Source organism: Centruroides sculpturatus, unplaced genomic scaffold (genome assembly GCF_000671375.1).
Source record: "Centruroides sculpturatus isolate CEXI.00-Female unplaced genomic scaffold, Cexi_2.0 scaffold920, whole genome shotgun sequence".
In the NCBI taxonomy this organism is placed as follows: Eukaryota; Metazoa; Arthropoda; class Arachnida; order Scorpiones; family Buthidae; genus Centruroides; species Centruroides sculpturatus.
In genome coordinates, this window is record NW_019385240.1 from 180,346 (window position 1) to 208,335 (window position 27,990).

Consider the following 27,990-nt stretch of genomic DNA (forward strand, 5'->3'; position numbering starts at 1 on the left):
CCTTTGAATATCTATTGAATAGTATTTGATTTGGGATACGATACATGCATGCATTCCAAGATGTTTAAATAATATTGAACAATACAATGAGTTCAAACACATGTGTTCCACTTTCAATATGATTGCAAATTAATTATTATTGTCTAGTATGACCTGCCACACCATCAAAAGGATCATCTCTTTAAAATTAATGCAGGTGGTCCTGCATCCTGCCTTAAAAATTTCAATCGGCTCCAACCATTTTAGATGTTCTGGGTGTGGGGTGGTAAGGATAAAACGTTAGCAAATATTGATCTTTTGCACTCTGGTTACTTGGTTATTGTGATTTGTTCCCTTTTTATATATTCATCCTGGATGGTGCAGTTAAGTACAGCCCTTATAATTTATCTATTTAAATTCATATATTTAGACTAAAAAGAACATCTATACTAATAGTATAAAGAGGTAAAGTTTGTAAGTTTGGATATAGGAGGTAATCTCCGAAACTACTCATCTGATTTCAAAAATTCTTTCACCAATATTTAGAATGGACTTTCAGGGTGGACATAGGCTGTATATTATTCTGTTAAACATTCATATAAATTAAAAGATATCATCTAGGTAAGTGTTATATTTTTGGTGTCAGCGGGTGGCAAGGGGCAAGACGCATACATATACGAGATAGGTAACTGCGCAGCGCAGTCACATGGTTGGTGAGATACGCAGTGCATGTGTCGAAACTTGTATAGTATATAGATGTCAAAATTCCCCTCCGGGGAGAGGGACAAAAGGCTTACTGTGAAGAACTTGGCTTCTATTATACTATTTTAGATGCGGTTTTTTTGCATTTTTGCCCTATTAAAATGCATTTTTGATTGCATTTTAATAGGGTACGTCAAGAGAAGCATACTAGAGCATATGCACAATAAGAAGGGATTTTTCAAAATTCCCTCTAATGAGGAATGTTATACATTTATAATAGCTACATTTTGAGCCACAGCAACGGGTGGCCGGGTACAGCTAATATAATATATACATGCTCAGTCAATCTTGTAATTTAAATATTTAAACATATAGTCATATTAGAGCACATGTGACAATATCATCTAAATACTTAAAACATTAGGTCGGCAAAAGTTTCTGGAATTTTTTACACCTTTTTAGAATATTCAAAATTGTTCTCCGACAGATGCCATCTAGAAATTTATTGTTGGAGTATGTAATTGAAGTGTGTTGAGGTGTACAATCCTAAGTGAAAAGATATTATGTGGCAATATCAACCTTTTAAATATGTCAAGTTTGCCAACAATTTTTTTATGACCAAATTCCATGCCTAGGTAATACGTTTAGCATGCAATAAGCATTTTTGTCGTCACTCATAACAAATAAAACATCAGACTTCAAACACCGTTTTTTGAAACCATGCAATTATCTTGCAAAGTTTCACGAGCATTTCGGAACCGTGGGCAACAAGTTTAAGGGACTGTATCTCGCTCAACTCTGCCAGCAGAGTAACGTGGCTTTCGGTCACTTTTTGCACCACAGAAATTGCAACTTCCGAAGACGTTGACGGCCTCCGGAAGAAACAAGATCTAATTAAAAGTTCATTCATCATACTGGTGTGAGAATTAAGAACCTAACCACAAAATTACCAATATACCAGCAAAATTGAATTTTGCTGGTATATTGGTAATTTTGTGGTTAGGTTCTCAATTAAAAGTTCTGGCCTCAAAAAGTGAATTTACTCATTTTGAGAGAACATCTCGGCCAAATCGGTCGTTCCCATTTCTTACGCCACAGGCGGTAGGTAAAGGGAATATCGTGGTGATGCACTGCTTTTAAAACAAGACGTCTCATATCCAAAGGTCCGAAACAAATTTCCGGGGCCCCCGCCAAGGCTTCCTTTAGCCTCCGCCAGGAAACCGACCACAAAACGAAGCCCGGAAGCGGCAGAACCGCAGGCCACGTACCTGCTGGGCCTTGCACAACTCCTCCCGGAGTCGTCCGTAGGCCAACTCCTTCACCTCGGCCACCGAGACGGTTCGGGCCCGCCTGGGATCCACAGCGTCCACCTTCAGCTCGCAGGACATCATGGCGGGACTCCCACTGGTCAGAACGCAGGTGTTTTCGGCAGTGAGATTACTAAACGAAACGAAAAAGATGGGTTTCGATTCGACGACCTTCATAAATATATTTAGCGACACCGACTTACCTCTGGTCCGGAGAGAGCGGTGTGACGCAATTATTCAAGTCGAGAACGGCGTCTCCCCATCTTTCCGCCACGCAGGAAACATCGTCGGTTCTTTCCAGATCGAGCTTCATCTCGCCTCGGTCCTTTTCTTCTTCCCAAGTCCGTTCCGAGTTTTCGGAAACTTCTCGGGATGCGGAGACGTCGGAAGTTGGGTCCTCCGCATCGTCGGTGGGCTCGGAAAGCGGATCGTCGAGCGAACGGCTATTTTTGTCCATAGTGGACCGAGAAAGGTCCCGATCTAGCTGCGCCTTGGGACGAGAAGAGAGAGAAGAGGAGGATTCCTTATCCATGGGTACTTGCGGACGGGAAGCGATCCGATCATCTGACTGCCAAGGTCGAATTTGACATTTGATCGTTCGATCGACTGGCCAACTAAACAGGCGTCCGAAATGGCCAAATGGCCGACGGTCGCTTCCAAGTGTTAAGAAAGACGACGAAGATAAAAGTTGCCCGACACTTATGCCAAACAAATTACGAAACGCAACCGACGAGACGACACACTCCCACTTTGGCTTCTCGACGCCATGTTATCGGTATCGATACGCCCTCTACCGTCGTCCTCCGTTCGAATTGTTTGTTTTTTTCCGGAATGGGTCGAAACTTCAAACTCGAATAGCAATTAGATTTCGGGAAATTCTTCGTTTTCGGAATTTTTGAAACGTAATTTTTACTTACATTTCGAATAAAATCGGTTTCGCAACTACGAAAAATCACGTGTCGTCCCTTCGGAACCGGAAACGTTCGATTACCTCGAGCTTTGAAAGTCCTTTAATTAATTAATGTCGATTGAGTAATTATTATTAGAAATTGACGGAAAGCCTTTAAAGTGCCTACGTATTTAGACAAATAATAAAACTTATTACGGATTGCAGGCCAATAATTTCAAGCTTAAATACAATAACGATAATTTACGTAAACATTTCTTATTAACGCTTCCAAAAGTATAAACAAGTTTATCACGCAAATACAAACGTTACTTCGTCTCAAATTGGATTTTGCACCGGAAATTGTAATCGGTGTTACCGGTAACACCGGTTACAATTTCCAAACGCGCTCCAAGTCTTAGAGACGGAGGTTCCCAATTTGACTCTCTTGTGGACTCGTTTACAAAATGAGATTTAATTCACCTATCCTTTTCTACCGATAGAAATAAAAGTACATTAAAAAACGGATAAAATAGAGAATCGAATAAAAAATCATAATATATATATATATATATATTATATTGAATATCAACTAAAATTCAAAACATAGTATTTACTTTACTAAAATTTAAATATTCACCATTTATTGTTATGTGATTTTTATTACATTTTACATATAATAAAAGAAAGTTTGTTCGCCGATCTCCAAACCCAGTAATTTATCGATCTCTAGAAAAATCGATTGACCCTCGGGTCGCTAGTGACCAGAGATTACCAATCTCTCTGGTCTATGAGATGAAAATTTGGTGCTTTTTATACGGCGGTTACTTTCGTGCATTATTGTTACGCTTACTTTCTGAAATAGTTTCTCTTCGTATTATTAATAAAAATGGAAAACCCTCTCTTTCGGTATTTATGTTCATCCTTAAGAAAGTCACCGGAAACGTTAAACAAGAACTTTTAATAAAATTTTCTGTTTAACACTACCGGTGACTTTTTATTAGCTACTAGTTTTATATTATAGGGTGTAAATATGCTCTTTTATTCTTGTCTGGAGACGTGTATCCAACATATTTCGTACGAATGTTAAATCGCACGAAATATATTCGTAACACGAGCGTATTCACATTGCTCGAGTATTAAGGATCGTTTAAAAGGGCATGGTTACTTAGATAACCTTATTGAAAATCTTTTCGATAAAAATTCGGTAGGTCCAAGGATAGAACGCGTACAACAACTAGGCCTTACTGAGTGGAATATGATAAAAACGTGCGTGGCATTTATCAGCATGTTGCCAAAGAAAGACAATTTCATCTGGCTGCCGTAGAAACTCCTCTGTTTATACATTTATTACGGAATGCTAAAGAACGATGAACACCTTGGGAACACCGTATGCCGAGTGTCTATCAGATTCCTGCCAGGGACAACATTGGCACGAAATATGTTAGATGTCAGATACAGCTTGAAACAAAAATAAAAGTACCTAAATATGGTATGCGCACTAAAACGGCTACGATGGTACTATTGGCCTTTGCTTTGGAAGTTGATAATGTTGTGGAATGGGAAAAAATCTGAATCCCGTTAGAAAGAAGTAATTGGCGAAATTTTCTGAAGTGCTTGAAATATAGAAGATCACATACAACCATCAATAGGCTGAATGCAGTATCAATTTTCAGCGCGTGGAAGATTTTGTTAAGAGGCATAAATAGACCTATGCTATGCTTAATAATCTTATTGTAAGACTTGTAGTGATAGACCTAGACGTTAGATTGGGTATTGGATAAGACAATTTATCGGAAAACATGTTTCAAGAAAAATGTAGCAGGAGGATGGCCTATTAGACTAGGTTGAAAACGTTTGCGAAATAAAAGCGAATCCCAGCAGTCAAAAAGGTGTTTATAAATTTATTTTTAGTTTGATTGAGTGTTATTTTGTCAGTATGTATTTTTTATTTATTATTTATTTACTTTTATTTCTTGTTTTATTATTATTAGATTTGTCAGTTGTGCTGCAATGCATTCTCTTATTTGATTTAATTCGAACGTCCTAAACATTTTCATACTTCGGATTTAAATTTAAATCTGATGAAGAACTATAAACTATCTCTGAAACTCCGTTAGTTTGTCACGCGGTTTGTGCTGGACGTAAAGAAGAATTAGTAGAGTGGCAGTTCTCTCTGATAAAATTTGTCCGTACGTGCTATCGAAAGTTTTTGATCATATTGCTCTTAAAATACCGATGAGTTGCGTGACATTCGCCTGCAATAATAAAAATTAATTGAAGATTGCAGCTGAACCTTTCACAATTAAATGTAATATAAATGTTGTTTATGTTAATATATTATTTACTTTTTTTTAAAGGAAAACAAAGTACATTTATAGTTTCCGAGAAAATAAAATATCAGCTTTACCCTAGTAAAATGTTATTTCATCATTAAAAATATCAATTTATATCGGTTGATTAAAAATATTATTTATAAGACTTATTAAAATATTGAACACTAAAGCTATTATTGCAATTAAAAGTACTTTTTTTAAAAAACTCTTTATGCCCTGTGGGCACTAAGAGGGCCTCTTATAGCAATCCCATTATGGGTTCGACCGAGTTCACAATGGGGCGGCCGTGTGGTGAGGGATGGGGCCCTATATATCCGGACAGAAGACACCCCGAAAAATTCCTGGGGATATTTTTACCCAGTCCGGATTCGATCCCTGGTAGGCTGCCACCTTAAACGTTATTGTATAAACCCGGTCACCTAAGGTTAACAGACTTTCGTAAAATGCATGCTTATAAAGTTAATGCGTGAGTATGCACAGTCTATTACGTCCCTAAAGCTCTACTAATAACGCTTCGTTTAACGGGTGCCAATAAATTACATGCAAATATTTCGCACTAAATCTGGACACCACACAGAAAAAGTATGATTTTGCTAAGGCAGAAACCGTTTTCAATAAGCCGAAAACCAGATAGTAAAGCTCCAATAGTGAGGTGAGACTTTGTCATTATGTAATTTGGGTTATTTAATGCTCCCGGAACTAGAATAAACATCATTTCACTCTCAAATTCTATGTATATTTATGAGACTCGAATATTAAGTTGGTTGAGAGATTCAGATTGACCTAACCGTACACTTTAGGGCAAACATCACCTGGTTAGGTTTAGGTTTAACAGAGTATATGAAATCGCGAAAGCCGTACTGAAAAGACAGGCAGATTTCAAGAAAATTTCGTGTCTAGGACTGTCCGTAATAACTTAAATATGACCCCCTTTATCTTTTATCTACAAAACAAAACCTTACATTACATGTCACTCCGCGATTTCATTGTCATTTACCAATTTGTTTTTGTTCGAAAGAAAAGATTCTTGTAATAGTTAACCCAGGATATTAGACCTAATGCCCATATTCCACAAATTCATTTTCTTTCGGATTAAGTGCAAGTTACTTTGGACAAAGAATGATCTTGTTTTGTGAAATATAGAATGATCTTAAGTGATTAGAAATTGTTCTAGTTTCTAAATGATTCAATTCTTCGTACTAGCTGAGGCGGCCAGCTTTATCGCATACTTGGTCGAAATTTTTCACATTTTATTTCTTATGTGCTGGGAATCCAAGCGTTCTTGGCCAAATTTCTGATTTAGAATGAAAGTGAAAGTGATATACTACTGAAATGTGCACACAGAATGCGTAGATCGTTTTGATATTGATCGTCAAACACTTAGGCGATCAAGTTTTACCTCAGTCACCTCATAATTATAGAGAATATATATATCTTGTTGCATAATTACTTAATTTATTTCAGTCTCTATGTGTATCGATAGCTACAATAAAGGAAACAGATACAGATATATTTAATAGTAATATGTCCGTAGACACATCCCCAGTGCCACAGAGCATTACCGGGTAAATCAAGGTTACAATAATGATAACATTGAAGATTTACAGTAGATAACACAGAAGTAATAATTAAATCGCGTGTACAATATATATATATATATAGTTGCACACGCGNAGCATCTTCCACGTCGATCAAGACACTCGCCCCCCCAGCAAGGAGAGTGTGCATTAGTGTCTCCAGCCAAAACAAAATAGGTGTTATGAAAGTGGTCCATTATACATTGTAGATTAAAGAGGTAATCCTGCACATCGCTATTTTTGGGGCAATAAAAATTTACGAATATATATCTGTGTTCGATAATAAAGATTTCAGTACAGCATATATATTCAGTGCTAATATTTTTATGAAACTGAAACCATTTTAGTAGAGCCATCTGACATGGTTTCTGAAAGGAATTACGCCTATTCCATGTATTCGCTACTTCTTTGAACTCCCGCCAACCACGATATGTTGTGAAATCGGCAGACAAGCAAACATGGAGTAGAGGACGCAATACTCAACACTGCATTTTTCCTAGATTCCTAACCTTTACAACAAGAATTCGTATAACATTTTATAAGAAGATTTTATTTTTACCTTCATTTATCTGAAGAAAAAAGAATCCTATTAATATTATTATCTTTTTATTGTAATCTTCGTGTCTTCCTCTCCACTGTTTAAGTTGTAAGAATAGAGATTCGAAACAATAAGTTAAACCCTGTTTGTTCGAACATTACTATTAATAACTCAATATCACAAAACCGCAGGATGCAGTTTTGTGATATTGAGAGTTGGTAATGTTGATCGTAGTTAGTGGCGGTTTTTCCTTTGGGAAATTAGAATCATTCGGTGCGAACGTAGCGCTATTAGTTTGGATGCGCCCGAATATTGTGGGCCCAGAAGCGCAGAGGAGTTTTACCATTATGCGAATCTAGGCAATCGCCTAGGGGCTCCAGGCTTACAAACAAAGAAATGATAGATCGTTTAATCTTTTTGATTTTTAAATTATAGCAAAACTAGTGTTTAATTTCATGTTAAATAAATATTATTTAAATATTATTAATAAATATATTTTGTATTTTATTTTGAATTTAAGTGAATTCCAAATATTAAGTATGACTAATTTCAGAAAATACGTTATCATATACACTCCCCTCCAAAAAATAAGCACGAAATTGAAATTTAGACACAAAACAACTATTGCAACAATTTATTTCAAATTATATATAATAACATAGAATAAGACTATGCCTATTATTAGCATACAAAAATAAAAAATTCAGCAAGCAGCCGCTTAACTTTCCAGGCAACATTTAAAACCGTGTATGGCGCCATCTGTTACGATATTTTCTTAATTGAAACTATAGAAAATTTTTAATATTATAAAATCGCAAAAATCTTAATTTTGAGGTTAGGAACGGTTGTTATAAAATTGTAAATGCTAATAACGAGTAAAATCGTCATTAAGTCCGATCGTACTGGAGATATGACACACGACCTCCATTCCGGACCTTTAACCATCAAAATTTAATTATATCAATCCCCGTAATAAACAAACCATCCTGCAAAATTTCAGAAAATTTCGACAAAAAACACAGGACTTATTAAGCTTTAAAGAGGGTAAACTAAGATTCAGGCCTCTCTGTAGCTGCTATAAGGTTTGAACGTGAAACAAGTGTTGTTGCCCGTCTATTGTATCTGATCAATAAGTAGCAACCATTGGAAGATGTAACTGGAGATCGACCTAAACCTGGCCTTCTGCTCACTGTTCCAGTGATTTGGAATTGGGTCCACAATGGTGAAATCGCAGAATGGCTAACTGTGAAGAATTGAGCAGATTATCCAATAGATTGATCGGATTCTAACCTACCATCATCATCTTTGACCATAACTTAGATGTCTTCTTTGGGAACTGGCTATTTTGGAATTTCACTGTCACGTCCGTAATTGAAGTTTTTTTTTTAAACTTTTACCGCCCGGTGGGCAGTAAGATGGCTTCTTTTAGCAACCCCATTATGGGTTCAGTACAGAAATTATGCCTTTATGTAAAGCACAGAATGAAACACTCGTTTTTACCCACAGATTGATTTGTGTACTTTACCCACGTTTCGATGTTTTCATATCACACTAAAAGTATACAACAAATTCCGTCCAATAAACGTTTTTTATCTGAGAATTTGCACGTGCTGTTTACTTTTTGGAAGGGAGTGTGTATAGAAATACTGTGTATTAATGTTAATTAATTTTAAAAAATTTTAATGTTCATAACGATATTTATTTATAAATACTGTAGTCACATGTGTGAGGTATCTATGATTTTGTGAGTATGATAATATATATATATATATATAGACAATGTATAGGGCATCTAAATTTTCTTTGCTTGGGGACCATATATTCTCGCACCGACTCTGTAGTGGCGTTATATTTTTAGTGCAAGATATGTGAGATATGTGGAAAATAGCAAAAAGAAAATATAACTGTAATAAACGTTACAAATCACACTCCTTCTAGTGATTATTAGTTATATTATAATTATATATATATATATAATTATTTTAATTAAATATAATTAATTAATAACTGCGAAATACGTGTATCAACCGGAAATATACAGATAACTTTGTACAGTGGCACACCCAGAGAGGATCCAAGGGGCCTTGGCACTCTCCAAAGAAAAAAGAACAACAAAGGGTAAATAATTTTCCAAACATCTTTTCTTAATTATAATGAATTTGTTCGTTTATATTGTGTCGTGTCTTCTATTTTTAAAGTACTTAAGAATTAACGGTTACAAAGGTAAAAATTTTATTGAATTCACAATAAAAGTTTCTTTATTCGTTCAATTCGGCTTCCCCCAAAATTTAATCCTAACTGCGCCACTTTCATTGTATCTGACTAGAAACATTCGAGTGAGATAATATGCCAACTTTCTTTATACGGAAACAATTTATAAAGACACATACTTTTATACGTTTATTAATTAAAAATTAATTGATGAACCCGAAATCTTGTGGTAATAGAAATTTCTACCGATTTAGTCAATGAAAAAAATTGCTGACGTCGCGCCAGGAACGTTTTTTCGAACGTTTATTTATCGCGAATTCCGAGAACAGTATAATATAAATTAGTTTCATCGTGATACTGAATTTCCTATTTATTCTGTTTGTATTATTTTTAGATTTCATCTAAAAATAATACAAACAGAATAAATAGGAAATTCCTTCGTTAACCATTAGTTAAGCGCCAATCCGCGACCATTGATTGGTGTTTTTTGGATATTTTCTGTTTCGTGGAACTGTATGGCTCGACTCCAATTTGCTTCTTATGGGTGGAATTCTATGAAGGATTCGTCAGTAAAATTGAACGATTTCATTAAGAATAATCTCCGAAATCTTCCCGGATTCGAATCTAGATGCCAGATAGTAAATTTAAACTAAATAAAAGATCCGCAGCAAGTCCTTCTTTCAAAAAAAAAACAGAAAAAAAATTGTGTAAATGATGTATAAAGATAAATTCGAAGTTTATTTACCAGGTACTTATGGTGGGAAAAAAAAAATCAAATTTTTTCGCGAAAATCGATATTTGTTAGTAAACTGGAATTTTCGGAGTCATTTTAATTGTCAAAGAAAAGAGAAAACGTCGAGCCTTGTCTTCCGTCCTCGCGAGATCGTTTGTCATTCCGAATGAACCGCCAACGCCAGAAAAACATTAGACACGGCGAATGACACCGACAATTTCCGCAAACCACCTAACTTTTATTTTTCGCATAAAAGTAATGACAGGTGCAACCGATGTGCGTGTTTTTCGGAACTTTTCTCCCCCTGCGTTTCTCCGGACGACCGGAATTTCTCGTGTCGATGTTGTCCTCCAGAGAGTGCTTAAAATAGTTAAAGAATGGACTCCATTCGGGAAAACATTTCATCCGTCCGCGTTGTCCGATCGCGGTCGATTCTCCTTCAGCATGTCTTCCAGCTGACGAATGTAGGCTATAGCTAATCTCAGAGTCTCCACTTTGCTCATTCTTCTTTCCCTTTCCGACTCTTCTAGAGGTAGGTGGTTCTTCAGCCTCTCGAAACCGTCGTTGACGTTCCTCACCCTCTGCCTCTCTCTCTCGTTTCTCCTTCGAATAAACGTAGGCTCTAACCAGTACTCGCACGAATCCAGTCCGCTGGGGATGGGAATTTTGCACTGGGGCGCGAAGGGATCGTTGGGTTTGGACGGTCGATCGGGGTCCTCGTCTTCCAGGCGAAAATGACCCTCTTCCAGAGGAGGAACCGGAGCGAAAAATCTGTCGGAGAATCCGGATAAAGGATCGGACGACAAACCGAAGTTGGAGTCGCTGTCCGAATGCGAATTAAGAGGTAATAACGAGGCGTACTCGACGGACCCGTCTCCGTTATCCATTCCTGAAAATAGAAATTAAATTATTCCTCCGAAATAAGTAACTATATCTTTTTATTCCCGTCTCACTTCGGTTTGCGATCCGATCGCTAACCGAATTTCTAAACACTAGAAATTAAATATCACGTTCTAAACGACTTCAAACAACGGAATACTAAAACTATCATCTTCGTATACTAAAACAGAGAAGCGGAGGAAAGTCTCGTCATATTCAACTTTTACAATCCAAGTAAACTGTCTGTTAATAAACAAGAAGAATGTCGATTTGAAATCTAAAGAAATGGTAAGAAAATGATTCAATCGAGATGCTGGACAGGGCAAAAACAGCCTTTTGCTGGAAAAGTAATTTTTTAAATTAAAAACATAATAAACAATTTATTGACAATTTCCATTCTAAAAAATCAATACAAAATCCACCCCCGTTAATTAATACCGAAAGAGTGGTTAAAAAATCGTCTCGGACAATTAATTTCCTCTTCTACCAAAATAGATAATATGTACTACATCGTCTTTGTTTCATATTGATAAATTTGCTAAAAGAAAAGAAGAAAGCATTCGAGTTTGATTTTCCATTTTTATAAGCACAGGAAATACTTTTCCTGTCAAAAACTGCCTTAAACTACAGGTTACAAATAGTTATTGGCTAATTAACACAATTGGACGTTCACGTTCTTAGTACGAAGTCCTTCATCTTCTCGTTAAGAGAGTTAAAAGTATGGTTTTCACGCATTTTTATGAATTCTTATCTCGCTCTCATTTCCAGCGAGTGGATGTTCTTTCTTACCTCCGGCGGTATCCATCTCGGTGACACTTATGATCACAAAAGCCTATAAAATGAACGTTGTTTTTACTAACAGATAATAACCTTTAAGACTGCTTTTTATTAATCTTCTACGCATCTCATTCCTTCCAAGCAAAAGCGGCTAAAGGAGCCGATTATTGGTGGGTCTGGTCGAACCCATAATGGTGAAATATTACCAGTATGTCATTAGCGTTACCGCTGACTTTTCGCTAACGGCGATTAAATCACCGGTAGCGAAATTCGCTTTTGGGCCACCTGTGGATGGACGATTGCGATAACTTTTGTGGCGTGTTTAGTTTTGGTGATAATATAGTTTTATTTCTGGAACACACCACTCGACGCTTAGTCTACTTCGTTTTCCAGAATGTAACAATCTATCTAACTGGGTATTTCGTTTTTTACCTCCGTCTGCCGTCACTAAAACATTCGTTCGTGGCGACAAATAGGTATCGATTAATAATTAAAGCCACGCGTAAAAATGTATGCCGAGATCGTGGTTAGAATTTCACACTTGGTTTTTAAAAAATTTTATATTTTTTCTTAAGCAATCTTTGTCAAATCTGAAGTGTTGGTTGAAAATACGGCGTATAAAAATTAAAGTAAACATTATCTTGTATTTAATAAAGTACTATAATTGTTGATCAATAAAAAATATAAAACAATGAAATCGGTGAAATTTTCCGTTACAGCCTCATCAGTGGATTATACATTTTTTTCGCCAAAAAAATGGAATATCAATGGGATCAGTTGTTGGACCTAAATTAGCTGAGATTTGTATGAAATCAATTGATGAAAATATATCACAAGTTCCAGGTATAGAATTTCATGCTCGTTATGTGGACGATATATTAATTATTTTTGATTCATGTACTGTATAGTGACACCTCGTGAAATTGAAGATTATGCGAATAAATTAAAAACTAATATAAAGTTTACTAGTGAATTAGAACAGAATGAGGAAATAAACTATTTGGATGTGACTATTAAACGTGAGAAAATGCAACTGGTGTTTCGTAAGTACGAAAAATTATGTAATACAGAAAAAAACAATTAGTTATAAATCTTATTGCCCTATAGACACTAAGAGAAATGTTTTGACTATGGAATTGAGGAAAATACTAAACAGAACATCACTTCAGAAAGATATAAATAAAGAAATTAAACAATTATTTTGAAAATATTTATTGAATGACTATCCAAAGAGCAAAATTTGTAAGTGGTATACGTAATTCCTTTATAAATTACAGATATAATGTAAAAAATCGTATAAATAATAATACTTAGGTAAAAATGCCTTATATTTATAATCTTTACGAACGATATAAACTCATATTTAAAAAGTTTTCTATATGTGTAGTTGCCAAGCAAGAAAACAAAATGTCGAATATTATTAATATTATAAATACGAGAAGTCTAAATATAGTAAAAAATCAGCTTGATGTCGCAGGAGTGGTTTACAAAGTATCATGTGATTGTTTGCAAGTGAAATCATATGTTGGAGGAACATATGATTTCACTTGCTCGAGACACGTCTAAAAGAACACGAAGCAGCGATTCGTCTCCATTGTTTTATATTTTTTATTCATTATCTTGTATTATTGTAATCGATCAAAGATAACTATTGTATTGTTTATTGTGTATCGAATATAAATTTGTAATGGTTAAACACCAGAAACTTAATAACGCTCGAGTGCACAAAATACAAGAATCGTAATAAAGACCAACAAAAAGTATATGAAATATCAATTTTCTAAATGTTAACCTGTAACGAATTTAACATTATACCCACCGGGCCAAGAGACGTGGTGCAGTCGATTTGAGTGACGCTACAATAATTAAAACTAGCACAAAAATCACGTTTGTTAAATATAAAAGATGCCGGAACGGTTTCATTTAAAAACTGTAAACCTATAAATTCCCACTGTCGTCCGTCCGTCTATCCCTCCTTAAGCTAGAGAACCAAGTTAGATAGATAAAAGAAGAAACGAGAGGTGAAAAGAATAGGAGCAGGAGGCCCCTATTAACTATATATGCACTACAGTACAACCGGTAGGCACCAGAATTCACGTTATATCAATTGAAAACTTCCTCCCCCGAAAGCAGCTAATAAAAGACCGGCACAACTGTATTGTTAAAGGAAAAGTATGATCTACGGGGGCAAATCACTTTTTATTTGAGCCGGAGAGAATATATTTCAAATTAAATAAATTAAAACATGATTAAAAATTGCAGCCCGGCATCGTGACCATGTCACAATAAATAATTGCTGGTTAGTAAGTGGCAATTGCCACTCCGTTACGAATTAAATTACCGGTAAACTCGATTAGAATCAACTTATTTTACTCGGAGAAAAGTGTAAGAATTAAATAGTCATTCGAAAGGTGTACCGCAGTTCCCGTGGTCTAACGCGGTCGGTTGGACTTCGGATGAGCAATATAAGTTTCGGTACAAGAACTCGGTTCGCATTTTTTAGGACAGGAATTACGCCATCGATCGGACGATTTGTATTTTTTTTTTCTTTCGTACCTTTTCGAAAACGAGAGGCTCCGGAATTGTTCAAAAGTCCTCGATCTCTGGCACGTTTTCGGGATCGTCCTCCTTTTCCACCAAGTCGGTATTTTCTTTTCGCGGTTTTGATGTAATGGGAAGTCTCTGGGAAGACGTATTTCGGTCGAAAATAGTTCTTTCGAACGTAGGGTACAGAGGACGATGTGGCACGCATTGGTTTAAATATCGCCGAGTGTGGAGAACAAAACTCTGATTAGGACTCGACTGGACGCTTTCGGTCCCGTTGCCATCCGAACCGAAGCTTTGACCCGAAATTTCTTTTTCTCGGGAAACTTTACATCGGCGAGTGTAGAGGAGACGTCCCCGATATAAAATCCACCTTTGCCATCGACCGTGGGGTGCGAGAGACTGGTCGTAGTTCAAAATGAAGAACTTATCGGGCAACGTTTGCCATAACCTTTGGCGCTTGATCTTTTCCTATCCGTTCTGTCCGGAATTGCCGCTTCTTTCGATATTTAATGTCAGTTTTCGTTTCGAGATCTTTGTGGAACCAACTAAATGAAATTTTCGGCTTGGAGACTAATCGAAACGCGGTGACCGTCTTAAAAGATCCTCTTGGATTCGGCTTCGGTTCGAATTTTGTATGGTCTACCAAACCTTGCTGCCTAGAGATAATTCATTCCGGAAATGCAATATATACTGTAATGCGTTTTAAAATTCCATGGGAATTTTCATCTAATATTTCGGTTCCGGTGGATCGATCGAATCCGCTCTAACGGACAGAAATGAGAATTTCTACTCCAAGACAACATGCGTAACTGCTACTCCGTCACTAGCGAAAATTAAAATTTAAAACCAGCTTCGTCTATATTCGTTCCTTCCACGGGTGACCGGTGAGCGTTTCCGGGGAACAGAGGCACTTACCGGCGGGTTACACCAGACCCCGGTGTGACGAGACGATTCGATTCCGTTTAGGAAGCGTAGCCTGTCGTTGTTGGCCCGTTTATATGTTATAACGTAGTTAGAGAAATGACGTAACGTTTCGCCCCGTGTCGGCTAGGCCTATTCGTTCTTAGTAAATTAAGAGACGGAAATGCCACGCGTTGCTTAATTTGAGGGCGGATGAGCTCAATGGCGCTACGGATCGTGACGGGAAGCGGGACGAGGCGTCAATTCGACGCTTAGTTGGGATTTCCGACATCGGCTTTACTTAGTTAACGAATTGTCTCCGGGGTTATCGGAAAAGTTACCGGCTCCCGAGGCTCGGGTGGGCTTAGTACTTTCCTAGTGGTTGCATCCCTATCGGATGATACAAATATACCTCCGCCACTTCCCTCGACCGAAAGGAAGTCCCCGGGAAATGCAGCAAATTGGTATAAATATCCAGAAACGTCGGCAATGACGCCTAGCAAAGCGCAAGAAATTAAACACTATTAGAGACAAACGACGTGGGGAAATTCCGGCCGGGTGAAATAACCAAATACGGAAGCGTAAAACGGTACGAAATCGGACTAACGGAAAGGGCGGAACGATAAAGGGAAGGAAAGAAGTAGAAAGAGGAGAGAAGAACAAAGAATAAGGCGTCGCCGCCGAATATCGACCATCCCTTCCGAAATACGATCCCCTCCGCTTTTCCGGGAGGGCGAAAACTCGGCGGAGGAAAGTAGACCCGGGTCCGGGCGCCTTCCTTTCGTAATTTGACGGGCGAAGAACTTACCGTTATAAAATACGCATTTAGATACAAATCGAACCGGGTATTCCGCCGCACCCGGCTAAAGACGGAGTGTTTTCTGGTCTTTTCGTTCCACGATTTGTTCCCGACGCCTGGTCAAATCGACCTTCCGATCGGAAACAAAAACGATATTCGTCGAGGGACAAAACCGGCGGCCGATTTCAAACCGCGGTAACGGGAGACCGGTGTTTTTTTCGACGATAGCGGAGAAGGTGAGGCGGCATCTCCGGTAATAACAAGTAAGAATTGTCGAGTGGAAACGTGTTGGGAGAGCCGAGCGGGAAGAGGACGAGCGAACGTTCGGCGGGAACGGCGCTATTGTTAAAGAACAATACGCATTTTAAAAGAACAGAAATAGGCCATTAACCCGGAGTCGATTGCCACCGGGGCGTTAAGCGGTCCGCACTCCGCCTTAAATCCCATCGATCGATATCCGACCCCTTCCCCGTATTCCTCCGTTCCCGCTTCGGTCCCGGACGGCCACCGGCCATTTCCTAATAATTAGAATTCGCTTCCTTAACTGGCCGAATATTTGGGAAGTGAACGTCACCGCCGCCCTTGTCTCTCGCTGCCACCGGTCCTAGTTTCGCCAGAATGACGGAAGAGATTGTCTCCGGGCCGGAGGGTGACGCCTTACCCTTCTTTGAGCCCACCCCCGCACACGGGGATCCGATCATTTCTTCCTTTCTCCCGGCCGGGCTTTGGTCTTTGTCTTTTCTTTGTTTCTTCCGATGGTAACTTTACACGGATGGAGAAAGACGTCGGATAAGAGTCATTTCATTTGTAGGCGGAAGGACCCCTAGTCCGCGCCGGAGGTAGACATTCCCTGGGCTTACCGTAAAGCCTTATCGGTTAGCCGTAACCTTGGGAAGACTCCGTATTTTATAGCGCCATGGAAAATGTATTTCCGTATAAATTTATCTGCGCGTTACTTAATGGCTTCGGCCCGGACCAACCCATCCAACGATCTACTTTACGGCAAATAGATATAAACCACCCGTTTAACAAACGTCGTCTTAATAAATTCGAGGGGTGGATGGGTGGTCGCTGAACGGCCTCCTTCTGGTTCCTTATCACGCCAGTCTTTTTATGGGACTGGACTTTTTAAGGGATCCTAGTTCTACTTAGGTGTAAGACGCCCCGAGAAACCCGAAAAATTCCGCCGAGACAGGCGCCGACTGTTTTATCCCCAGGGCCCCGGCGGTGTTGACGTTGGTGACGCTTAAGGCCACGTCGTCCTTTCGTATGTTTTTACCTTCGGGTTTAAATTGGAATTTGCATCGACGGGCACTAGAAATAACTCCGCCATACGGATGGTCCAGTATACGGGTTACGTTAAATCCACGTCGGCGGGTTTAACCTAACGAGGGTTGCATCTGTAGCCGTCGGGCTGGAAAGCAAAGAGCAAATATTTTCCAGATTTGGGGAGAAAAAAGACGAAAAAGTTAGCCAATTGGCGCCTAATAGGATCGTCGGCTACTTATTATTTCGTCCGTTACACGATACTCGCTGCAAAAAGGAGTTCTGGCTTAGCCGTGGCTCCTTTGATGGGGGTGTAAGCTGTAGAAAATCGGACGACGGCCTAAAGGCACACTATCCTCACGCCGATACTCGCGTGGCCACTGAAAAACAGACCGTTTACGATTTTTACCAAGTAACTCTTTCGTAGCTCGGCTGTCGTTCCCTTTTTATCCTTTGTATAATACTATTTCTTCCGTACGGTTCGAATTTACTGTCTTATTCTTTTGGTCGTTTGCGCTTTCTACTAAATAAAAATGCATCGAACTTACGCCTTTTCCCGGAACGCGGCTACCAACTGGTAATTTTGTGTACAGTTTCGTCCTTAAATCGCGCGTTTAAATTTGTACTCTCTCTCCCTTTCCCGGCATTTGGTCTATCGTTGAATGTTCTGGAAAAAATCCCGTCTTTTTACTCTTCTCCCGGTAAATACGGAAAAGCTTGTACCTCACGCCCGGGTAATTTCCTGACTGCGTAAATTACGTCGTTTGGGCTGTCGCAGACGGCGTTTACGTAGAGAGCGGAACGGGAGGACGAAACGTCGTACGCAGTTTTACACGAAATACAATACTTTACCAAACCTTTTTGGGAGGAGGGGCCGCCTCAATTCGACCAAAACAATTTTACCTTAATAGGCCTAATTAACGCGTCGACCTTATTTTGATTCGGGAGGAATCGGGTGCCGTGGGATCTTGGTCTAGTGGGTCGCGTTACGGGCCGAGGTTCCTTTTAATTATCGACGAAATATTTTAGGCCAGTAAAGTTATCTACGATCGGTCAATCGAAAGTGGAGATTTAAAATGGGGGACGGTTACGTCGGTATTATATAGCGCCATAACCGGACCTAACGTTCGAAAGGGAAGCGCCCCGGGCCTTCAGGAGGTGGGACTTAAGTAAAACCCGTCAATCGGAAGAGGTAAAAGGCTTTCGTTAGGCCTTTTACCTCTTCCGGTCGACAGGAACGAAAATTTCGGACCCGGGAAGTAGCCGCGGCCGTTTAAGTACCTACAGAGAAGCGCGGTGGCCCGCCCGGATTCACAGTAGCAAAAAGGGGAACGGCGGAAAAGATAAGACGTGAATGGGTTTTCCCTCCTCCCGCGAAAAGCCAATTCGGACCCGTATTTTGGCGGAAATGTCGTTTCGGAAGACGACGACCCGTCCGTTCCCGCCGTTAAGTATTCGATGGCCGTTCGACTCTCCTCCTTCCGGTCGTAAACTAGGCGCCTCCCGTCGGACTAGGATGGCCGGACGGGGAAAGAGACGGACGGATTTGCCACAATCTTTCTTTTAAACCCAACGATTTAGGGAAAGCAAGGAGTGGGGTCTCTTCCGCCCGGTCGGCCATCACTTGTTCGTCTGGACAACGAAAGAAGAAGATTCCCACTGCGGAAATTTCCCCCTCTCTTCCGACATTCTCCCGCACCGCGGGCGGATGGAAGGAGGCGGGTAGCCCTTCGGGTCTCTTTCTGTATATTTCGCTCCCTTTCCTTGCCAGCCGTCGTCGACCAAGCTAAAGATAGCCGAGAAGCGGGTAAAAGGCACCTGGCGGAAAGAGAAACGACGCGTCGGCCTAAAGTTGCATCAGTCGGTAATTGTGGCCGCTTTTTAGGATGCAGACTCGCTTCGGTCCTCCGTCCGCTGCCGGGTGAAACGAAGAACCTACCTGAGGGAAACATCTCCTTTCGGCAAGATCGACGACGACCTCCGAAAGGGTGAGGCTTCTGGTAGATTCATCGACCTTCCTCCGGAGCGGGAATCGCGGATGCGGTGGAATTAAAGGGCCGGGCGGAATAGTCAACTTTCTGACCCGCCATCGTTTAGTTTCCCACTCGTGATCGGCGGCAACCCCGGACCAGAACGGTGAGATTCTCTTCTACGCGTAAAATCCAATTTGGAAATGTCTAAAATCGAAAAACTTCTTTCCCAAGAAGAGCGAAAGAAGTCGAAAAGCGGCGCTGCTAAGTAAAATCTGTAAACTTTTCCAGGATACGAACTCCAGACTAAGTTTTCGTGTAAATTCCAATCCCACGTTGTCATCTCCTAACAATAGAAAAGCAGAAAACCAAGGTAAAACGCAGAAGCTGAATTACGCTTGGTCTCGGATTCGAAACCGAGTACAAATTTTTACGGGTAAAATAGTTTCCCTTCCCCTTCCCTTCTTTACTCGACCACTGCGCGCTTTGTCTATTTATTTCCCGTAAAAATTCGCGCCACCCCAGCCGGAGATCGAACCGGTACCTCTTCGAGGTGCGAAAACGGGTCCTCGGACCGGGAACGAGCCGGGAAACGAAAATATGGAAGAGAAGCCGGAGAAAACAATAAAGAGGGATCGGACCTACCTGAGAAGCTCGAATTTTCCGGGACGAATGACGGAGGCGATCGACACCCGTTCCTAAACAAACTCGGAAGCTACCTCTACCGCGTAATGTGGACACAGCTGACGACCCGACGGCGTCCTTAATGAGGCTCCGCCTACCCCTACGCGCGCGTTAATGTCGCGCGCCGACGGTTTTCCCTCCCGCCGCCCGTGTCCCTCCGTCTTTTGTTATCCGAGTCCGGGAGAGTCGATTAGCGGCCCGCCCCTCTTCGTTTAGCTCCCGGGCCTCTCGGACGCCTCCTTCCTCTCCTCGACGGACATCCCGTCTTTCCTCTCTTCTCATATTCGGGTCCGGCCCGATAATTTCCGGCCCGACGTCTCCGGGAGACGGGAGCGCGGAGTGGCGCGCCCGCCGATCGAGCCACGCGGTTGGTGTTTTCGATAAACCGACGTGGACGGAAGAAGGTCCTCGGTCGCTCTTTCTTTGCGCCTAATTCCGGGGAGCGTGACGATTGGATAAACCCCGCCGGACACTTAGTTATAAAAGTCGCGGAAATCGGCCTCCATCGTTAAAAATTCCGAAAAGAAGCCACCGGATAACTGGACGGAGGGGTTGAGTGGCCGTTCTTCTTACGACGAATGTATGGTCGCCTCCCGAAAGTTACAAATTAGTTTTCTTTGGTTTGTGAATTGACAAAAATTCCCGCTTTCAACGCAACGTTTTATTGCATCTGCGGACGAACGAGTACATTTTCTTCAGGCCGCAGCCTCTACGTTTCTCTTCCCGACGCTCCGATTCCGTCTGGGCGCGTAAATAAAGCCTAACGGGGTAAGGAGGAGGAGGGCGAGAGATTCAACCCGGGAGGCAATTGGGGCCGAACGAAGAAAAGAAAGGGTCATCTAGTGGACAGCCTGTTCCTGTATCTCTTGTCCACGTCGGATAGCGCTATTTCGCCCTCGGACGGGCAGCAGCGAGGGAAGAGCCCCCGGCGCTCCCTGTCCCTCAGGATATCGCGGTACAGGGCGAAGAATGGTTCGGAGACGGATCCGTAGTCGTCGGTGGCCGAAGTTTCGAAGACTCGACAGCGCCATCCACCAGCCAGTTCGCGCACTTCGGCAGAAGTCACCTCACGGGCGTGCACCAGGTCCCTCTTGTTGGCCACCAGCGCCAGGGGCTTCTTCCGATTTTCCGGAAGTCGGTCGATCATCTCCTTGATGCGGACGGCGTCTCTCAGGGACTCTCGACTAGTGGAAGACAGGACCAGCAGAAATCCGTCGCCCCACTCGATCTGTCTTTCCCTTCGACGCGCCGTTCTCTCCACCTGCAAAGAAAACCCCCGGAGCCGCCCCCGGAGAGGGGTGCGGGGGGGAAAGAAATTTCTTTAAACTTCGGACGGCTTCGTTAAGTATTAAAGACATCGATCGGAGGGCGCGCGGAGCGGTCGCGATCGACACAATGAGGTTCCGATTCCGCCGGGGAAGGATAATAGAACCAGTCACGTGACCGGCAGGGGAAGCGGATCGAGCTACGGGCCGGCGATCCCGGACTCCCTCGTCCGGTAAACCCCACCGTCTCGGCGCCTCCCGGCCACCCTCTAACATTTTATCCACCCGTCCCGGGAAGAAGGCAAATTTGATTGGGACTAAGGATTTCCGTGCCGAAGGAGCGAATTCCGCACCCGTAATCCTAGATTTTACTCCAGGCGACGAGTTCGTATCCGGCCGCGGTGCATCCTTGTCGGATGTAGTTAGGAGCCCCGCACGCGAATCCGGGTGCTATTCGTAGGGCAGAATAACGTCCGTTACGGACGGAAATCGGCGCCCGGGTCGAATTCGACTGTTTCCGGAAGGAGTGGGTGGAGTAATCGGGTGACGCGACGAAGGGCTATTTCGGGTGCCATTCGGAATATTCCGGTAGAGGGCGCGGAATGGTTCACGTGGCTTTTGATTCCAATCGTTTCTACCAAACCTGGCATTGCTACGGGCTGGAGTATTGGAGAAGTCGAATACAACTTAGTAATATCTGAGGATGTTCACAAGAATAATTCGAAGAAAGATCCGGATAAACGCGTAAGAGACGATCTTTTCCAACGTCGTCATTAGGATGAGGAATTTTCTTCCTTCTGCTCTTTAATTCGATTTTAACGGAATCCCGACGCCAGTTTCCGTTAAGAGGAACAGGAAGAACGGCGGTTCCGGTCGATAAGAAATAACGTCGACGGCAAAATTAATCGGAACGAAGAAAGAAATCGGAGACGAACCTCCTTAGAGGTTCCGGAACCTCCGAAACCGGAAACGGAAGTAAGAGCGTCGTTTGACGTTTGCTCGACTTCCGTCGGGAATTTCCACCGCTGACCGGGCGGCATTAGTATGAAACGGCGTTTAAAGACCGTATCAGAGACGTTCTTTTAAAGGAGTTAATTCGAATAAGGAAAGAAAACTTTCCAACTTTGGTAATAATTATTTTAAGCAAAATCAGTTTCTCGCCGTCCACCCGGAAACGTAACGAAACTACGGACGTGGAAAGACGGGGTAGGTCCCTTTCTCGCTACCAGAGACGGGACCTACTGCGGGATTTGGGCGTAATTAGGGCCGATGGGGTAACGAACCAAGCCGCGATCGGCCGTTTATAGGACGGAAAGAATTTTTTCCAGGGTGGACGGAATAATTCCCGTCTGTTTCTTCGGGCGGCGGGCCAAAAGGTCGTAAGCGTAAACCCGTTTACGCGTTTCCGACGTCGGTCAACGGACTTCCGAACGAATTTGGGTGGGTTCCGGAGGACGAAGGTAACCGGAAAGACCGAAAGGCGGAGGTCTTCTGTTTCGGAAGGGGAGCGAACAGTCGAAAGCCGTCCGCCGACGGGGGAGGAAAGAGTAGGAGAAAGACTCACCAGCCCGGCCGTGTCCATGATCTTCATCAGCGCCCTCTTCCCGTCGATCAGCGTCTCGAAGGCGTAGACGTCCTCTGAAAAGAAAAACACTCGATTACTCGCTCACCCGTCCGCATTTCTCTTCCTTTTTCCACCTTCGGCCCGCCCGGCTTAATATTTTTCTGCCGCCCTTGATAATTGGGTAACTGGGTAAGTAGTTTCGTTAAATTTCGCGTGGCAGGCCACGTCTTTAATGTAAATCGCGTAAGTTTCCACCTTTGAATTCCAAAAGCGTGTTCCTAGGGTATTGTTATATAGGTTATAATTATTATTTTCTACAATACTTACGTCGTTGGGCCCGACGTTCGATTTTACGCCAACGTCGAAGACGAACAAATGTTGGTGCTAAATCCAAGTTTAACCGTATTTGCACTCGATAGACATGCAATGGGCCTTTATTTTAATATTAAACATCTTTCGAAAAAAATGTCAGCTGTGTGTACGCGCAAGATTCGAGGCGTGTCGGTTTGCAAGAAACAAATGTATTCGTTTTTCCCGATAACAAATAAAACATTTCGGGTTCGAAATTTTCTTATCGAGTTTACTTTCGTATTTTATTCGACACAAGAAAAGCGGTACGGGCTTTTGGCAGATTTGGAAAAATCCCGCTTAACGTTATGGTTTACGAAAACTTTTAGAATAATCCGGACTAGAGTATTTTATTTATTGCCAAGTTCGAAATAATTATTTGACCCCAACAATCGACGGTTCGAGCGTAACCTTTGGTCGACTAAGTGGCGCGACGTGAAGTTTTCTTTCCGACTTTAGAGGAATTATTAAAATGGGATTAATTAAATTTAGGCGTGGGCTAACTTCTATACAAAATGACCCTCTCCCAATATCTAGTTTTCAGGACGTTTCGGTAACGAAAAATTGTCCGAGTTTCCTTCCTTTCCTCGTAATTGTTAGTTGCAAAAACTCTTCGAACATGGCACATTTTATAACTTAACACTGGGGACGAGCGACGTAGATGGTCGGGTGCGTAAAACTTTTAACGGGCGGCGCCGTGGCCCAATGGAGTAAACGTAATTCTCGGAGGAGACGGAGAAAAGATGGTCGAGGTAGTAGATACGCGGCAGGTCGAAAAAGGTGTGGCCCGCCGAGGGAAACCGTATTTACGGATTGGGCAAAATACGTACTTTACGGTATTCGTCGTTGGCGTCCAGCCGTGGCGGTGGGGGAAGGACGGGAAGAATCTGACGGTGAAAGCGGTTGAAAAAAAAAGCCCGGGATGAAAGTTTTATAGGAGGAACGAAACGAACTGGATCCAGGGTCTACGACCAATGTAACAAGACGACGCTTCCGGTGGAGTCGGAGAGAGAGAGAGGAAAGGAGGGAATGACGACTCCTCTCTCTCTCCGACAGGAGGATACGGCGGGAAAAGGGACCGGGCCGACGAACGAAGATCTATCGTTAGGTGGAAACGTATCGTACCTGGAAAACGAACAGACTTCAAATTATGCAAAATATTTAGATGGGTGGCACTAGGCGGAACTCTTTTCTCTCGTATATAAAAAGTATAAAATATAGAGGTTGCGGCCGAAGTTCAAACGTTAAACTTATACGGCAAGCAGAAGTACACGTTTGACGTTTGAACTTGAAGTAAAACACGTTGCGCCACACGTTCACGTCGCGCACTGACTTAGGGGATATTGTTGAAAAATGGCGGAAACGTTTAACAACGACGAATGTTACCAGCGAAGGTAAATAAACAAATTAAACTATTTTAAAGTATTTATAGGATGTTTAATAACACTAAATAGTTATTTTAAATTAGCGCTGTGTCTCCTACCGTACGATAGGACTACCTTATACTTTAGTTGAGGGAAGTAGTGGCTTATGTAAATCCGAAAGCAGCTCGGGAATTTTTTTAGAACATTTACAAACGTATTACACTGTTGATGGTAGAAGATGCTGTGAAAGAACAAACTACTCCTAAAGAACTATGATAAGTTATTATGAATAGAAATATATGTAAATTCTATAGGCACTTCACATCACTTGCAAAAAATTGAATAATTAAATAATTTCTGTATATAATTATTTTAAGCAAAATCAGTTTCTCGCCGTCCACCCGGAAACGTAACGAAACTACGGACGTGGAAAGACGGGGTAGGTCCCTTTCTCGCTACCAGAGACGGGACCTACTGCGGGATTTGGGCGTAATTAGGGCCGATGGGGTAANTGAAAACGTCGGCCGCAACCTTTCTATTGACATTTAAAAAGCACCTACTGTTGGATACTTATACAGTGGTACCTCGGTATACGTCTGCTTTAGAATACGTCCTGTTTGGACGAAACAAATTTTGCTCGGTATACGACTTTTGTTCGGTATACGACTTAATTCAATTATACGCGCCATCTATGAACAAGTAGCACTATCGGTGTACTAAACCAGACTAGATGTTCGCGGTACCACATCTTATAACTTTGTTAAATTTCTTCTGATTTTAATTTGTAAGTAACGTTTTATTATTTTTATTAATCATGAATTGCGAAAAGGCAAATGAGAAGCAACAGAAAACTAAAAAAAAAAATGATTAGAATCACAATGGAACTGATAAAAGAGATTGTTGAAAAGTACGAAGGTGGCACGCGTGTTCGATATTTAACTGTTGCATACCGTATTCCGAGAACGACGATAATCGTGAAAAATAGACATTATTAAATCTGATAACGTTGGGAAAGGAGTTAAATCAATTTCTAAACAGAGATCGAAGACATTAGATCGTGTTGAGAAATTGCTTTTGCTTTGGATAACTGAAGAACAGTGCTGGAGACAGCGTATCAGAAGCAATTATTTGCGAGAAAGCTAAAAAGATAAATGTTGATCTCATGAAAACTCAAGCAGGAACTAGCCAGGAAAGCGAGGTGTTTAAAGCCAGCCATTTTCTTTTACATGAGAACGGATTAATCATTTTTACATTACTTCTTATGGGAAAGATTGGTTTGGTATACGTCCTATTCGGTATAAATCCAAACATCAGGAACGGATTGAGGTCCACTGTAATTCCAGGCAGAAACGATTCTCGTATCGGTAATTTGCCATAAACCATCTGGTGGTAACTTTGCCCGGAAAAGACTTTTCTTCCACAAATTAACCCACGCCGGTTTCTGGGTGGAGGTCGTTTCTCTCGATGCTAATTGGACGTTCGACCCGACTTTTCACCCGCGGCCTGGGTCGTTTCGGTCCCGTCTCCGTCGGCCGTAGAAGGCGGACCGAAAATCCCGTCCCCGCCTACTCCCGGGCCCGGTCCTTTTCCGTATTGGTAAAGGGGAAAAGTCCCGGCGATGGTGGAGGAGGCCTACCCACCCTCCGGCTACCGTATTTAATTTCTTTATCTCCAGATGGCGCCACGCCGCCTACCGTAACGTCGCTTCTCCGTGGCCGTTTCCGAAAAATAAAGTGGCGAGAAGACCGAGCGGCCACCGACCGGGGAAGGAAGAGGAGAAAACGGCCGTTCGGACTCCTTGTTAATTACCGATTTCCGGGTCGGCCAGAAGTTGTGCCCGGAGGAAAGCGCCTGCGCCATTTTCCATATTTCTTCTCCTAGAAAAGGTAGACTTAGAATAGGTAGATTTAGAAAAGGTTAAGCGGTTTCCTGAGCGCCCTCTTAAGGAACGGCTCCACTCCGGTCCTTAACCCGGCTTCGTCGAAGGTGGAACAGAAGGAGCAAAATATAAAGATGTGGCGAATAGAGAACTTCCGGTTTTGACCAATTACAAGCGGTCGATCGACGAAATTAATTTTTGATTTTTTTTTTACCGAAACTGTAGACAGAAAAAGCGCGCGATGGGAAATTTTCTTTTCTTTGGAATACGTCGATTTCTTTTATTATTTATTACGGTAAGAAATCTTTCCGTTGGATTCTGCGGTTCTTCCCCTCCGACGACGACCGGACGAGGAAGGAGGAAGCGGAGAACCGATCCTTAGCTTCTTAATTACCGACGCAACCTCGCTCTCTCCCATATATCTCTGTCCGTTTACTTCCAACCGGTGTATTTTCTTTTCGCCCATTTCGGGTACGGTACGTCCGACTCATCATACGCCCCTCCGCGCCTTTTCCCGCTTGGCTTCGTCGACGAGAGTAAGATATTAACAATTAACCGTAGTTTATTGTTAATATAAAACTGTGCCAAAATCGGAACCTAGGGCCGTTATCCTTTGCCGGTTTGTTTTTTAATTACTTACCGGGAACGAACCTGGGACGGCTTGGTCGAGTTCCCAAAATCTATGTTTAATTACAAGACCGGCGAGTGAAAGTAACAATAAGTATTGGCCTTTTCTCGCTCGTTCCTCCGGAATTAACGAGTGCATCGACGGCGTCCGACAGTTTTTCTCCCGTAACCGGTAATCCCGTGTTTACGCCCGGATGACGTCTGCGCCGCCGATCCCGTACCGATTTAGCCTCTTCTGAACTAAATTTAACGCCCGACCCATCCCGCCCACTTCTCCGACTTAATAATAGTTCGGACGTTCGCCGTTCCCAAACTTACCGCCACCCCCTCCGGCGATAGAAGGCCGTTCCGTAATAGGAAACGCGCGCCGGTCGTCCCCAGCGGAAATTCGAAACGGGAGACCAACTTACCGGAAGTGGGGTCGTATTCGTGAATGAATCTTCTGGTCAGCAGACGGACGATGAGGGCTGCCGAGAAAAGAAGAGTCAGAGATCCTTTCGTTCGGTCTCCTAAGGGAATTGCTCCCTTTCGGAGAGGGGTCTTACCCGACTTGCCGGTTCCATCTTTGCCCATCACCACCATCCGCGCCTCTTCCTCCCTCTCCCGGCTCTCTTTTCCGCCTCCGTCCAGGGACGGCGTTCCGGCTTCCTCTTCGTCCATGCCACGTCGTCGGCTCTGGCTCCCCGCCCGGCGCCCACCCGGGACCCGGATCAACGCGTCGTCGCTCTTTTCGCCGGGGGGGAGGAGAGAAACTCTTGGCACCTTCCCGGCCGACGGTGCGACCGGCGCGGCGCGCGCCGCAAATTCTCTGGCCTCCCTACTGGTCTGTCGAAATTCGCGGATGGAAGAAGC

At 42.2% G+C, this 27,990-nt stretch overlaps 3 protein-coding genes across 3 annotated transcripts in view; all 3 read right to left on the reverse strand.

Annotated features, from left to right (window-relative positions):
* Positions 1 to 2,816, reverse strand: part of LOC111636596 (guanine nucleotide exchange factor for Rab-3A-like) — a 56,285-nt gene extending 53,469 nt beyond the window's left edge. The window contains exons 1-2 of the mRNA XM_023381875.1: positions 2,192 to 2,816; positions 1,950 to 2,121 (exon numbers count right to left, since the gene is read on the reverse strand). Of these exons, the coding sequence (XP_023237643.1) occupies positions 1,950 to 2,121; positions 2,192 to 2,520 (501 nt within the window). The 5' untranslated portion in view covers positions 2,521 to 2,816. The remainder of the gene's footprint in view (positions 1 to 1,949; positions 2,122 to 2,191) is intronic.
* Positions 2,817 to 10,568: 7,752 nt separating this feature from the next.
* Positions 10,569 to 20,092, reverse strand: LOC111636599 (helix-loop-helix protein 6-like). Its single transcript, XM_023381879.1, has 2 exons — positions 20,053 to 20,092; positions 10,569 to 11,158 (listed from the first exon to the last, which is right to left on the reverse strand). Exon 2 carries the CDS (start codon positions 11,154 to 11,156, stop codon positions 10,671 to 10,673), a length of 486 nt encoding a protein of 161 aa, XP_023237647.1. The 5' UTR covers positions 11,157 to 11,158; positions 20,053 to 20,092; the 3' UTR covers positions 10,569 to 10,670.
* A 572-nt stretch (positions 20,093 to 20,664) lies between these two features.
* LOC111636598 (ras-related and estrogen-regulated growth inhibitor-like) lies at positions 20,665 to 27,888 on the reverse strand. Its single transcript, XM_023381877.1, has 4 exons — positions 27,684 to 27,888; positions 27,549 to 27,605; positions 22,921 to 22,994; positions 20,665 to 21,352 (listed from the first exon to the last, which is right to left on the reverse strand). Exons 1-4 carry the CDS (start codon positions 27,796 to 27,798, stop codon positions 20,927 to 20,929), a joined length of 672 nt encoding a protein of 223 aa, XP_023237645.1. The 5' UTR covers positions 27,799 to 27,888; the 3' UTR covers positions 20,665 to 20,926.
* Between the last annotated feature and the right edge of the window lie 102 nt (positions 27,889 to 27,990).